General features: G+C 42.7%; 1 protein-coding gene across 1 annotated transcript in view; it reads right to left on the reverse strand.

Annotated features, from left to right (window-relative positions):
- Positions 1-1,204: 1,204 nt before the first annotated feature.
- LOC146856248 (uncharacterized) overlaps positions 1,205-14,817 on the reverse strand; it is a 209,381-nt gene continuing 195,768 nt past the window's right edge. Inside the window, exons 32-34 of the mRNA XM_085654317.1 lie at positions 12,058-12,205; positions 11,425-11,522; positions 1,205-7,720 (exon numbers count right to left, since the gene is read on the reverse strand). Of these exons, the coding sequence (XP_085510443.1) occupies positions 6,305-7,720; positions 11,425-11,522; positions 12,058-12,205 (1,662 nt within the window). The 3' untranslated portion in view covers positions 1,205-6,304. The remainder of the gene's footprint in view (positions 7,721-11,424; positions 11,523-12,057; positions 12,206-14,817) is intronic.

The following is a 14,817-nucleotide window of genomic DNA, read 5'->3' on the forward strand; positions in this document are numbered from 1 at the left end:
GTTAATTTAGTGACTTTTGTGGTTCACCCCGACAGGATTGTGGTTGTTGCTTGAGAAGTGTTTTTGCCTCCCCACTCCTTCAAACAAAAACCCAACCGCTTACACAGGCCCAATCTATTAGGGGATAAGTTACCCTTTCCTGCTTGAAGGATTGAGTTACTTCTCTGTCGTCTGAGTCCTGGCACCTATGAGAACATATTACAACCTCAGCAACCAGTATGATGACTGATAAAGAGTCCGTGTCCCAAGTGAATTGAGGGCTGAGTGATGGGTAAATAGGGGAGTGTAATCGAGGGGCTATTGAGTCAAAGTAGGATTCTGGGCCTACAAAAGGGCAGAAGAGGACTGCAAGGCAGGCATGCCTAGGGAGCATCATTGGTGACTACAGCATGAAACCTGATAGGGGGCAGGGAGATTGCTGTAACCTGGTGTTGTGTGTGAAACATGAGTGACAGTGAGTGTTGATAGGAGGTCACCAACAGTGAGCAACTGAGGGGGATTAGTAAGGATGGTTCTCCGATTCTTCTCCATACTAGTATACGAGGAGAAGGAATAAATACGGTGTAAGCTGAACATTTCCCTCTTTAGATAGTTTTAGGGTTTGATTCTGAAGTGGTACACATCCTGCTCAACAGATACAGACCAACAGGAGACCTACGCATTTCTGCCTTGTTGGGAGGGGAAAATCAAGCAATACTAGTTCATGCAGCAGACTCAACCAACTAAATCCTTGAGAAGGGAGAACCGTCAAACTGCCTAATGTCGAGCAATACTTGCTAATGCAGGGTGGATTTCATGCAATAGTAGCTCATACGGTCTTTTTTGGCAGGAGAGGAGAGCTGCTAATCTAGCACAATTTGCAACTCCTGGAATTTCAATGATGGGAGGCAGAAATTCACAACTTTCTGCAAAATGGTATAAAAGTCACCAAGACGCTTCTTCCAAAAAGAACCTAGAAAGGGGCCAAACCAATTCATGATCACCACCATGTTTAAAAAAATGTAAGTTAGATCACTGTTTACAGCCACCATTCAAAAGGAGTAACTTTTTTGGGGGAGTGTTAAGTATAAAGTACACATAAGAAGCAGTGAAAAGAACAGTAAAAACTCAAAATTAAGGCATGAACTAAAGGGATATAACTAGAAACTCAGCAAAAGCAAGGAACAGACAACTTCAGAAATGAACATGCAAACAAGGTCTTAAATTATTTGTTAACTAAAACTTTATTTAGTGGCAACATAGTTACATTTTATATGTTGCATTAAGAAAAGACTTGGAGAACTTTCTGTACAAAATTTGAAGCTACATGTATTAAACTTGTATTCAAAAAATAAACTATTAAAAAAAGTAAAGAAGCATCTACATTGTCTATTAAGAACAGCCGACGCAAAGGCAGGTCTCATCTCATGCGAGTAAAAACACGAACAAAAAAAAAAAAAAACAAAAAAAAAAACACAGGATAGAAGGTGTACAATTTCAAAAGGAGCTGCCAGCTGGGGAAGTGGTTGTCTGCAGCATAGCTCTGTAGGAAGCTAGACAGAACATTATGAGGATTGCAGGGATATAATCAGAGAACAGTCAATGGCACTAAAAATACTTCTGGGTTTTGGCAGTTCTGTTCTGAACCTAAAAAAATCTACAGGAAGGTTGTTTTGGATGATTTAAATGTAGTTTACTTTCCATGGTGGTCAGTGGATGATGTGACCTCCATTTAAAAGACACCCACCCCAACCATGCCGATTGCTGTAAGTTCAATAGCTAATGAGCGTCTGACGGGAGATCAGTGTCCTGTACAAGAAGTTGCCTCAACATGCTTAGAATATCTTAGCTATGGAACAAAAACACTTTAAAAACGTAATTCTCCAATATGATGTATTTTCAAACAGTCTATGCTGTTGGGCAAAAAAGGATTGAGTGAGGGGTTTGGAGGCCAGGTATAGTAAGAACTGTGAGTTCAGGGTGACCCGAATGTGAAATTACAGTGAATTCATGTTCAGAACTACTGCTGTATGGAGAGAAAAAAAAAAACTTCTCCAGCACACAATTTATATAGATTAATTGCCAGGGAGTAGCAACAAATGTTCAAAGTGAGGCAACTTAAATTGGATGATAAATATTTATACATGTTCAACCACATTGGGCATCGTTCTAGGGGACTGAATTATACAAGCAGCTATAATGGTAAATACTGACCATCATTTATGAAGGTAATGTGTGCTTTGGCAAGAAAAAAACTAGAACAATTGAGTGGCACTAATTGCAGTATAGCCGAGTTCTCTCTAGTACAAAAACAGTGCAAGAGACTCTGGGAAACGAGAAAACGGATGGTTAAATTTCCATTCTAGACATGGAAATGAGTTTCCCTTACTCTTTCTGTGCATCAGCATCCTGTACGCAAAGATGTCACACTCAAAAACGTGTTAGAAAGTATACCTGAATGTCTTGAGGCCATACTGAACAAGAAATTCAGAGGTCCTTTTGAAATGGCGATTTGGCAGTTCATAAGAATTCAGTTGATTAGAATCTTTTGTGAGATGTATGGCACAGGGATGGACTTGAGAAACACCTAGATGGGTTACGAATATTAAAGAGTTTTGGAGGTTTCTCCTCGTCGTTGGCTGAGATATTCATAGCATGTTTGTTGGTAGATTTCTTGCTGCTGAATCAGTCTGTGGAACACTGCCTAATGCAAAATAAAGACATACCTTTTAAGAAAAGTACCAAGTGTTGTTTCTGTTTCAACCATAAAACCTAGAACTGAAGCCCTCTCTTCTCCCCCATGCTAGCCTGTTACATCCTGTGTGCTAGGAAGGGAGGGCGTGGGAAGTATTGCACACATCCTGCCTCAAATCGTCTGGCAAGGTCCTAATGTAATGACCAAGTAGGCCAAGTTCATTAAAATGTGGGGGAAAAGGTAGTGACAAATAGTATTGAATATGTTGCTTTGTATATATTATTTAAGGCACAGAAACAGCTACTAAACCTTTTTTCAGATGGCAACATAAGGCAATAAGATTCTATTCCAGGGGCTCTTAGGAGCTCCATGGGTGCATCCTCATTAACACAGTAGGAGCATTTTGCTCCTCTTGAGATAATTTGAGGGTGCCGCTCAAAGACGCCCTCAGTCAAAGTACCATCTGGGTGTATTATCAAGCTGGCTGGTTAAGACTACAACATGGGGTGTCAGACGTAGGTCCAGATGGGCTGAACCCTGGATAGCTACCAAACTGTGTAACTTAATGCCATTTAAATTCATTGTGGACACATTTATTGTATAGTTATCCTACAAATCTGATTCTTGTGGACCTACATTGGACAGCCAACCCCAGCAACCCAAATTAAACCTTCCCTGAAACCCATTGTCAGGTTAGTGAGACCCTTTATTACAAAGAAAATGGAATGTGCGAACAGAATTCTTGACATCATCGTAAAAAATATCATACAATTGCAATACAAATCGACGCCACCGGCACACATCCATGTTTGTTCCTGAACACCATTCTTTCACATCAGCAACCTCTGGTCAGAGCAGCGAGCGGCAGTGCTTGTAAAGGTGGGAATATACCAATCATGTCCCCAGGGGGGAAAAGACACAAAGTAGTGTAATTTAAAAAGTGTTCAAGAGAATAAGTTAACCTGGAATGCAGTGAAGTGCCAAGAGATGAGGGTGGGCTCGGCCTTTATATCATATATTTTTTAATATTCTTAAGAAATAGATATATTTTTTTTTTTATAAAAATGGGTATCATAATTCTGGTTACGTGTACCACAATTCTACAATTTATAAAGCAGTTTATTAAAGATAAAAAATGTCAAAATAACAAAAATATAGTATTAGATGATAAAAAGGCAATAACAGTGTCCTGCTCACTTTTTCAATGTGGGAAATACAGGATTGTTCCAAAGCCAATCCTGTAACCAGCAACTGAGTGCTACTTAACTCAGTGGGACGTCTGCAGTGTTGCGTCATGGCACCACCTAACCACCAGAGTCTCCGCAGAAAGATTTTGATTGTCCACAGTTTCAGATGCAAGACATGTGGCCAGCCACTCTCATCCTCTGGCTACAATGGTACTCCAAAAGGTGATGCGCAGTCTACCACAAAGCAAACCGCATCAGTGACACTACAAGCCATTAACAAGAACGTATACCTAGTACACAATTATAAACAAGGGCAATAGCCACTTAGACATTTCCAATCTTCACCAACATGGTTTGACCAATCAAATCCCATGAAACCAAGGGGTTAGCAGGAACAACTGCGCTTAGTTATAGTTCTACACAGAAATACATTTAAAACAAAGAAAGTTTTGACTGTACAGGTCACACTCACAAATACATACACTCTCACACGCATTCATTAACATCTGTAAGCCTCACTTAAACAGGGCTGGAGCAGCGGGCACAGGAAAGTGCCATTTGTTGCTTTGAAAGAGCGGCTGGGGGATGCCCTTAAGTTGAGGGAACCAACTTCCGGTGCAGTTTGTTACCACTTTCCAAGACGTTCAGTGAAGCATCCTTCCATATTATTACTGCAAAGGAAAACAGCACAGAATCCTCACAATAACCTTTTAGAAAAAAGACAAATTGGAATAAAACTGTCCCAGGGAAGTTGGGAGACCTTTGGTCCCTTCACTCAAAGTGGTCAGGCTTCTTGAAACAGGACTAGTTAAATCTGATTCGACCAGAAGGTCTGCTGTCGCGATGCCATTTACTGGCAAACACTGTTTCCTTTTATTTTTGGCAGCCTCAAAGGATTGGTCATGGGATGCGCTCCACAGGCGTATTGTGGAACATGGCAGTCAGGGCTGAAATAGTCATGGATTTTGGCAGTGATTTATCAAAAATGTTCACTATCTTCAAATGGCATGGATACTGCTGTATGCTGGTGGCAGGTGGATGAAGTACAACTCTTAAAGATAATAGTTAGAAGCTCATCAAGTACTGTAGACCTCTGAGCAGGCCGGTAGCTACTTAGGGACTTTGAGGAACTAGGCATCCGCTCTATCCTCTTCTCTTTTACTGGTAACTGCGCCCTTCACACAGACAAAACCAAAAATAACCATAAGACCCACAGAGTCCAAGAATGCTCGATCGCTGATCGAATAATACTTAATATTGGTTGTGGTCGTTCAGAAGGCAGCATTGACGTTTAGCAGTGACATAACTGCAAAGCTTTTATCCCGCCTTCTCCAGAGGGCTGGTAAAACTGTTTAATACAGTTACAGGTGGAGGAGCTTTTCCCCTTCCAAACATGACAGCACATAGTCAGAAGTAAGGAGACTCCATTAAATACAGTCACATTGCACAACAACCAATCAAGTGGTTAAGGTACAATGGCGCACAACATGGCGCCTCTGGCTGCTCGGCTATTGGGCTGGCTAACCATCTTTCAGATTTACTTAAAACCCTTCGAAGACTGAACCTAGTCAAATTCTACATACCAGTAATGGCGGTAACTGTGGATCCATTAAAGAAAAACTTCTAGAAACGGACACTGAAACTGACCAGAATGGAGTGTACCCTCACCTTTCATTGGTAAGGACCTCAGCCACTCACATTGGAGTGTAATATTTGACTCCCTCCCCCAAGGGACAGCATCAGAAGGTGGTAATCGGTTTGCTGCAACACTCCACTGTCTAAGGAGTTCTTGTTCAGTGCTTCCGACATTATTCAGGGCTAAAGAAAAATGCTTCATTCTGAAACAATCTCCCTCTCTGGACTTTGCCACAGAAATAATCATTTCAACCCTGTTTACGTGAGGCCTCACATCAAACATACTTTTTTCTTTTTAATATTTGTTAAAAAAAAGTTCAAAGGAATTCTGTACGTACTATACAAAAAGGCTTAAAAACGCAAAGGACTCCTTTGCTTTGATGTAGGTGCAAGTACAGTCTTGCCGCCATGTCAAATAGACACTTGCAGTGTTTTGTCCTGCTGGGAGGCACAAGTTCGTGCTGGTCACTCGGGCAGTGATAAAAGCAAGAAAGTGGCTAGCTTGGGCATTTTCTCCAGCTTCTCACACCTCATATTTTTCAGTCTTTTCATCCATTTCAAAACTTTTGCGCACAAAGGATAAAAAGAGAAAAACTTGTCCGTCTTCGGAAGACGAAAGACTTCATTTTCAGAGCTGGCTACGATATCAAAGATCCTTGGGATTCTGGTTTACTTCATCAAACACCTTCCTGGAGGCAACGCGGAGGGTTTCACTGGAAACCTTTTCAACTGACAAGGCCCCAAAGAGTCATCTTCACGCCCTTGAAAACAAGGGAGGAAAAAACAGGGGTAATTCTTCACTGGGTCTTCATGCAAACACCTGTATTTTTGTGGCCTGTTCAGGCAGGTGGGAGATTTGAGTCTGAGAGGGCCCAACGATAGCTGGGCTAGGGGTGGAATCTGACCAGTCCGACATAGAGTGAGGAGAGGGGCTGGACCACTGCTCCGGCGACTCTGGTGATGGGGTTAGGTACGGATGCTCGCTGGGCATGTGTAGGTAGTGTTTGGGGCTTGCCTCCTGCCCAGGGTTGTAGCTGTGCTGCGAAGGAGGAGTGGGGTAATCTTCCATGGTCTGACCACTGTTGGTGTTGCTCTGCTGTTTGAAATACTGTGGCCGGTTACCTTGTGGCTCCTTTGGTGAGATGGGCTGGTTCAGCCTCTCTTGCATGTGCACCATGCTTTGCTGCATAGGGTGACCATTACTGTTAGCTTGCAGTGGCGGAGGATGCATCTGCTGGCCTGGGGCAGCTTGTGCCAGGGGCGAAGGCTGCCGCTGTTCAGCTGCTGGCTGCATTTTCACTGGACTCTGCTGAGCAAGGACTTGAGAAGCATGGACCATTGATAGGTGGTTCTGGAGCATCAGGCTCTGCTGGAAGCCTTGGCTATGTTGGTGAAGGTTAGGGTGGGAGCCTGCTGGGTGCACCACGTTGATGACCTGGCTGCACTGGGACGAGGGGATCCTGTTGTGCCAGTCAAATGGTACACTGACTGGACTCACCATGCCCAGGCTGAGCCCAAGACCATTGGCATTCACAATGCAGTTGGGCTGACGGGCCATGGATTGCATGTTTACCCGATTTTGCATGTTGTTCATAGAGAGCATGGCAGCATTCTGCGCAGAGGTCACTTCACCGATGTCGCTTAACCTGGCCAGGGAGACTGCAAACGGAGCATCCATCATGCCATGGACGATTGGTGTGGATGGCATGGACATCGAAGCGGATACCGGGTGGAAGACACCTGGTGATGGCATGATCGGGGATGTAGGGTTGGCAACATAGGTACGTGGGGAATCCAGTGAGTCAACAGGTGACAAGGTAACTGAGCTCTCCATGAGTGATCCTTGGCAGTCAAGGGTCAGCTTCTTGTTCCTACTCTTGTTTTCTTTGCCATCACGGGCCAAATTGGCATTGCTGCCTGCGGTGTTCTTTGCACTGGGCCTCCTGGATTTTTTTCCCTGTGGGGTTTGCTTCAGACTGGACATGTAGCCATTGGGAGGGCACATTAGTGGCGACATGGTGTGGTTGCCCATAGATCCCGGACTCCGCACAGTATTGTACTCATCTAGCAATTGCACAATGTCGTGGTGCATTCGCTCTTGCGCAATGTCACGAGGGAGCCGGTCCATGTGGTCTGTGATCTCACGGTTGGCAAAATGATCCAGGAGGATTTTGGCAGCTTCATAACTTCCTTCGCGAGCAGCTAGGAAAAGTGGTGTCTCCTCCTGAAATCAAACAACAACAAAAATGTCACACTTAATTTTATTTGAGGCGAGTTAAATGTATGGCATTTAGAAAATCACCAGCTGATAAAAAGTAAAATACATTTCCATAACAGATGCCCTAGACCTTGCTTAATACAATTTCTCTTTGTCTGAATGTGAAATGTGTTTTGTGAACAAAACAGAGGATAAGAATGCCTTCCTCCTCCCAGGTCTCATCCATGTCCTCTCCATCCGTCGCTCCCAACCACCTTACCCAATAAATGCATTCTAGGTATGCAGGAGATGAAGGGAGTTAGATCACTTTTTCATCGTGGAATTAAATAATTACTCACAGTTTTAGAATGATTACAGAACACCAGCCTGGGCCTTTATTTTACACATTTTCTGTACTATAAAATGTTTTTTTTCTGTTGCAGCTACAAAGATCCTTGCATGGGAGAAGATGTGCTGCACTGTTCTGTTCGATTCCGCTTACGTTTTTTCATCAATTTCTCCTAAATTCTGCTAGCTCGCAAGCATTGTTTTACTTTGTAGCAGAGGTTCAACAGCAGCGCTGATAAATCTAGAAACCCTATTCTTAGAGGAGTCCTAGGTGCAACATATTGGACCAGGTTACAATTCCCTCTAAACAAATTACTTGAGACTCGGTCTATGCCTCCGTTTCCTCAATTGCCTTCTCCACACTTCCCAGCGAGGCTGCTGCATTGCCTTACATCAAGTGGTTCTTAACCTTGTGAATTCTGTGGACCACCACTTAATCATTACTGGAACCCGAGGACCCCCATTGAATCTTTATTGGCGTCTGGGGAGCCCCACTGAGTCATTACTGGAAGTCTCTGGGGACCCTGGCTGATGTATTTTTTTTATGATTGGAACCGCAAAACCATACAAGAAACATACATAAACAAGTACTTAAATTATTAAATAATCAAACTTTTAACAGGAAGGTTTAGTATTTAAATTGAGGCCACTCATGATCCACAATGTATTCTGGTTAATGCACTTGCACTCCTCCCACAAATCAATCTGAAGAAACTAACACAATTTGTATCCTCCAATTTCAAATTCACTCACAATTACAGACTGTTTTAAAATGTACATTTTACTTCTCTATTTCTATAACCTTTATTAGTCTGCTACGATCATCTTATTTTCTAAGCACTCGCTGACCCCCAAAGTAGGCTGTGCAGACTGCCAAGGTCCCCCAGACCACAGGTTAAGAAAGCACTGCCTTACATCCTTCCCCACTATCCCATGCAGGGCTTTCTAGCATGGAGAATCCCATTGGCACAGTTCCATTTGGATCCATGGAATGTCTCAGAACTTTGGCCCAGACTGAAAAAATAGAGACTTTGGTACCAGAATTTTAAACTCTGTGGGATTGAGTGATTATGGAAGTATAGTCATCTAAAAAATTAGGAAGTCCTCCAACAGAAGATGCTTGATGACTGAGGATACTTAGGAAGTCGAACCATTGGCTGCTTACCTGCCAACTCAATGGGAGATCCTTTCAAGAGTTGGAATGGAGAGGATTTAAAATGAACTCCATATGATATTCCTTTTTCTATTGCGGAATCTACACCCGATGATGGTAAACTACCATTTGTTGATCCAATGAGTGCCAGTCAACGAGTTAGACATTCTAGTTCAACAGGCTAAGCAGAAAAACGTTTTATTTTTATGAGATCTGATCTACATTATGGCCCAAAAAAGTCAATACGACCTACACAGGCGGCATCAAGTGAAAACTGAGGTCTCGATACCAGCATCCAGAACAAGCATTGGCAAAGCCAACAGGTTTTGCCTACACAAAATCTATTGGCTTTGTCAATGTTTTTGACATGCTGTGCAACATTGCTTGGCTTAAAGAAAAAAAATAAAAGCACTAGAATGTGCCCAGTACTGACCTCATCTTAGCGCTTTTTTCTACTTTAAGCCATGTTGCACAGCAGTCTGTGCTGCAGTGCAAATGTATTTTTTTTTTTTTTTAAACAGTGCAGGGTTGGGACACGAGGTAGAGGAGTGGGAAACAATGGAGGGGAGGGGAGGGGAGCTGGGAAAAACGAGGGGTGGGTTAGAAATAGCACCAAAGCCTGGCGGGGAGGTTTAGAAACAAAGGAAAGCAGGAGGATGCCAAATGAAAAGTGCTTTAATATATACTTTGCAGGGTCTGCGTTATATAAACCTTTATAATAAATATTAAATAAAAAGTAAATGCCTTATATCAGTGTTAACAACTTTTAGTCCTCCCAGTTGGCTTCATTCACAGGTCTACAGAACAAATTACGGTGTGTCTTATCAGCGGTAGTTCTCGTAGTAACTATCTGTATTCTGTCATCTTCCCCATTGAGGGGACGTTGTTATACCTTCGTTTAGTTCCCAACTCAAAGAGGTATACATTTACTGCCCCCTATGTATAGATTCTCCCATCAGGCTTCCATGCAGACCAGACTTGTAAAGTAGCTCCTTACACTGTCCAATATGTATATTTGACTCCCTCCAAATACTAAAAGAGGTGTCTTGTCCTACTACCATGACATAATATTAACGTAACTGGCAAAGGATCTGCATTTTGCGTCTTGCATATCCTCAACACAACCACCCTTCTGACTGGATGAGATAAGATTCCGAAGATACTATACTTGGATGGGCAGGTCTTTCCTGCAGCACTAGCCATGGTCATCATTTAACTACAATTGCATACCAGACACCTACTCTCAAATCATTTAAGATCCTGTCCCCAATTTTCTCAAAGAATTGAAGAGTGCTTGTGTCCAATTCAGGCCTCTCTCTTTCATGAGAACTGACCCCTTTAAAAGTGAAGCACTGCAGTGAACTCTCTTCAAAGGATATTAGTATGTCAGGGGTCTACCCTTTGTTGGAGAAGTTAATTACCTTTAAAAAGTGTACTACCGCAGGGGTTTCTACCCTGCTTCATGAACAACCCCTCCCTCGTTGAATGTTGGTAGCACATGTAGCAATGGTAAAAACGGCTGTTAAAATGGCTTCAAAAATAAACTACACATACCTTTCAAATAACAATTAAACAGTCAGCCCTCTTTTGTTCCGAATTTTTATATTCCAGTTTTAAAAAGTGGTTTTCAGGGGTGTAACTAAAAAAATAAATTTCTAGAAGTGCTGGAATTTTAATCCCAAGAACGTATTCCAAATTTAAGAACCCATGGCAAAAAACTGCATAATCACTTTTGTGAAGTTATGACTCAAGATGGAGGACTAGGTTACAGGTATGTGACTTTTCTTTACTATTGTCCTAGAATTGGCTGTAAAAGGACCTTGTTGTACCACGTGTTGTGCCGTGTGGAGGTTTGTGGATTCCAATGCTACAGTTGTGACTTGGTGAGTTTCCATGTCCCACAGACCAAATACTCCAAGTCTGCTTTGTGTGCCGAAGGCAAAGGAATCTCTGCCATAAAGCCTCCATAGATTTTTGCTTTCTTACTTTTATTCTCTCAAGTGCCTGCTCCAATTACTTGGCCAAACAACTATGTGTCAAATTAAAAGGTTCCTATCACAGTTTTGGTATCTCTCAGATCCACAGCCTTTGAATCTTTTCTAGGCAAGCCCAAACTGCATTTTCAGCAGGAGAATAAATACTTTGAAACATGTGAATCTATGAAAGATCAAGCACTGGAAACTAGTAATAAACATAAACGGACACAATATGGCACATTTGAGTGACCCACCTTGAGATCCTGCATGTCTTTATTGGCACCATTCTTCAGAAGAGCCAGAGCCGCCTCCAGGTTGTTAACTGCTGCTGCCCAGTGAAGGGCAGATTTGCCTGCAGGAAAAAGGCAGATAATGTCAGTGGTGGAGTCTCCCTCAAGAAAATGCCAAGCAGGTTCAGAGGCACATCACTGCAAGAGGATTAAAATCAGACAAGACAAAAAAACTGCGAAATATGCTTTAGGAAGAAGTACACTACTCTAAAGCAACAATTAATACACAGTGCTCAAAATTTCTGACAAATGCATAACCATGTCAGAAGAAACACTGGCACACAGCGCTCGATAAAACAGAGGATTGTCAAGACAGGCAGTAGGTCATCAGACCTTTACAAATTTTATATCTATCTTATAGAAAAGAACCAGCAAGGATATCGGAGGATAAAAGGAGATTTTAGTAGCAAAGCACTGTGATACACAAAGAGGTACAGCTCTGTGAGGCAGATGTGCCATTTAGCCTTTAAAGAGCGAGAATTTGTAGATGTGTTCCAGAATTCCCGAAGTCGAAGCTTGCGGAACCAATCACGCAGTTACCATGCTAGACCTCAACCCCATTGTGCTGTAAACAGAAGTCCAGGGCCTCTAACGTACCCAGCTCATCCACAGCATTCACATCCGCATGACAGGCAATGAGTTCTTCAACCATCCCCTCCACCGCAAGTCGGGCAGCCAGTATCAGAGCTGTTGAGCCATCCACCATCCTAGAGTCCAGGTCTGTGGAGCGGTTCCGGATCAGGATCTAAAAGTAGAAAGAAAATGGAGGCTGTCACTGTATGGATACACTATAAGTCTTTCTAGAGCCAAGCAAACATTTCTATAGAAGGACCTCATGCAGTCATTCATCATTCTCAATCTGCAGAGTTACCATACTATCAACTTCAACGAAAGGGTGACAGGGTGTGGGGGGAGGGTTGTCAAAGACCAACATAGTCCTCCCACCTTCAGCTGGTGTTTACACTTGATTTTACGGAGTTAAAAGAAATTACTATGTAGATTGCACCACCCGCTTACCTTTGCAAGCTAAACAAACTAGTGTGATCAAAACAATGACCCTGCAATTTAGCAATAGATATCTAGTGGAAAGTGTGAACCTGTAGCAAGTGTTCGGTCCTCAGAAGTTATGCCGAGCTCGGTTGCAAGACTCTACCAAGCAGTGCTAAAATCCTTGGTAAGTGTGAGGAGCACATGGTGGGTGATGTATGAAATATGGAGTGACATGAAGACTTGTATTGCTAACACATACAGACCACTTGTTAGGTCTTCCCATTTCAAGGGCTTAGTGGGCCTGTGGATGCACGAGGAGACATGATAGTTTTTGAACGTTTGGTCTTGCGGTGTTAGGAGTAACCGGATGTCAATAGCACTAATACTCACAACAGCACAAGGTTGGATATCCTACTTGGGAAATCGAATGGCACTGGCAGCCAGTGGCCTCCTGGACATCTTTCGCTGGACCATCACAGTGGCAGCGAGCCCCTTATCTCATGCTTTCATTAATTGCAGTTGCACTGTAACAGCATTTATATAGTGATTTAAATACCTGAAAACAGGTCAAAGCACACTGGTGGGCTGCTAAACTGTGGGCCAGTATCGGGAAGGAAGAGCGCTGCATTGCAGTGTGGCCTATGTGGAAGCATTTTGATGTGTGCCTGACCGATGAGTGTTACTCTCAGCCTGGCTTAGGTCACTGCTCCTAAGAGTGTAGTTAAATGAAGAAGGCTGAGGGCTACAACACATGTGCCTTATATTACTTTTTAGCTGAGCTGAGTTAGGTTGAAAGGGTGTGGTACGCAAGTGTGGCCTAAGCAGGGAGTGGTCTGGTGTCGTATGTGATGAGTAGAGGAACAAACCCCTCCTGTTGCTGTGATATGTACGCTTTTCATTTGCACCTGCCAACCATCCTAGGTAGGCAGAGGTTACCGTTCATGGTTAGCTTTTAGCTGTAGAGGAGCAACCCACAGGAATGCAGTGGATTAAAGTAGGCATGGTAAATGTTCTGCTTATCAAAAGGGCTCCAAAGGCATCTTTTGATAGAGATAAAAACTGCTCACAAGGAGACTGGACTTCCAGGGAGAGCATTTGCCAGAGCCAGATTTCACCAGAAGTGCTTAAGCACAGGAAAATGTTTGTTAAACGCAGCCTCAGGGTTGAGAATATTTGTAGATGAAGTGGTGTAGAGCCAAGGGTTAACCCAGTTCCAGTTGCAAGACTACAGAAACCCTTACACCCCAGCATGTAGAGTTCCAGCTATTGTTGTCACTACCACATGGGGGGGGGGGGGGGGGGGGGGGGGAGTCCAACTCCAGATGATGTATATAGGCTAATATCAGGATACCTTAATATCGTAGCCAAAAATATAAGGGATACAAATATCGAAAGCTAAGTGCAATTAGTGACGTATAGATTTAATACTTTTATCTCCACATTTATGTACGTTGAAGATGCTTATATCTTTGTTATGCTGATAGCAAGTTGGGTATAGAAAATCTATACTTCTTTACCTGTTGATATTTATATATCTCCGATATTAAGGTACCGTGATATTTCCTACTTACTATTCTGGAACCACACCATCCTTACTGTGTGAATCTGAATATTTGGTAACTTCAGGTGTCTTGTGGCAACTTAAACTAACCCAGTCTACTAAGCAGATCTTCACAGGCAACTGTGGCTCTCTCCACTGAGTCACAAGCAATTCTTCTCTTGCGGGAAACTGATGTACAACCACATCTTCTCAATGGTTTCAATTTGCTTAACAGATGCTATACACTACTGTCTCTCTACATAGCCACTGCCACAACTTCAGAAAATCTCATCTCCCCAAGCCTGTATCAAAGTGCTTGGCATTTTAAGTGTTTTTGTTTGCCATCACTCTAAACGTGAACACTGACACCACCTGTAAAAAAAGAAGACATCCACAAATATTTTTACAAAAAAGTTTCAAGGTAAAGTGCAAAGGCCCTCTTCATAGGCACAAAGGGTACATGTTTATTAGCAGCTTAAAGTTTAAAGCTAATGCCAGGGCAGTTCCTCCACCTGTCTTTCATTCACGGTTTAACAGCCTGCCCACTGAGTGTATTTGGGGCACTGTATAGTTAGTTATTGGAAGAGACCAGATGATGAGGGTTGCACATATTTTGCAGAGGGCAGTATTGAAGAAATTGAAAGAATGGAAGGCACAACGCAAACAAACAGTAAGGTGGGGATTGCAGTGACCCTTATCAGTGAATTTTACAAACAAACATACACTTTTTTCATTGTAACCCAACACAAACTCCATTTTTGGTTAGTACATGGTTTGTTTCTCTGCTCCTAGCGACAGGTCGACCTTGGTAGAATCTATTTTATTTG

The sequence above is a fragment of the Triturus cristatus genome, chromosome 4_1 (assembly GCF_964204655.1).
Source record: "Triturus cristatus chromosome 4_1, aTriCri1.1, whole genome shotgun sequence".
Classification (NCBI taxonomy): domain Eukaryota; kingdom Metazoa; phylum Chordata; class Amphibia; order Caudata; family Salamandridae; genus Triturus; species Triturus cristatus.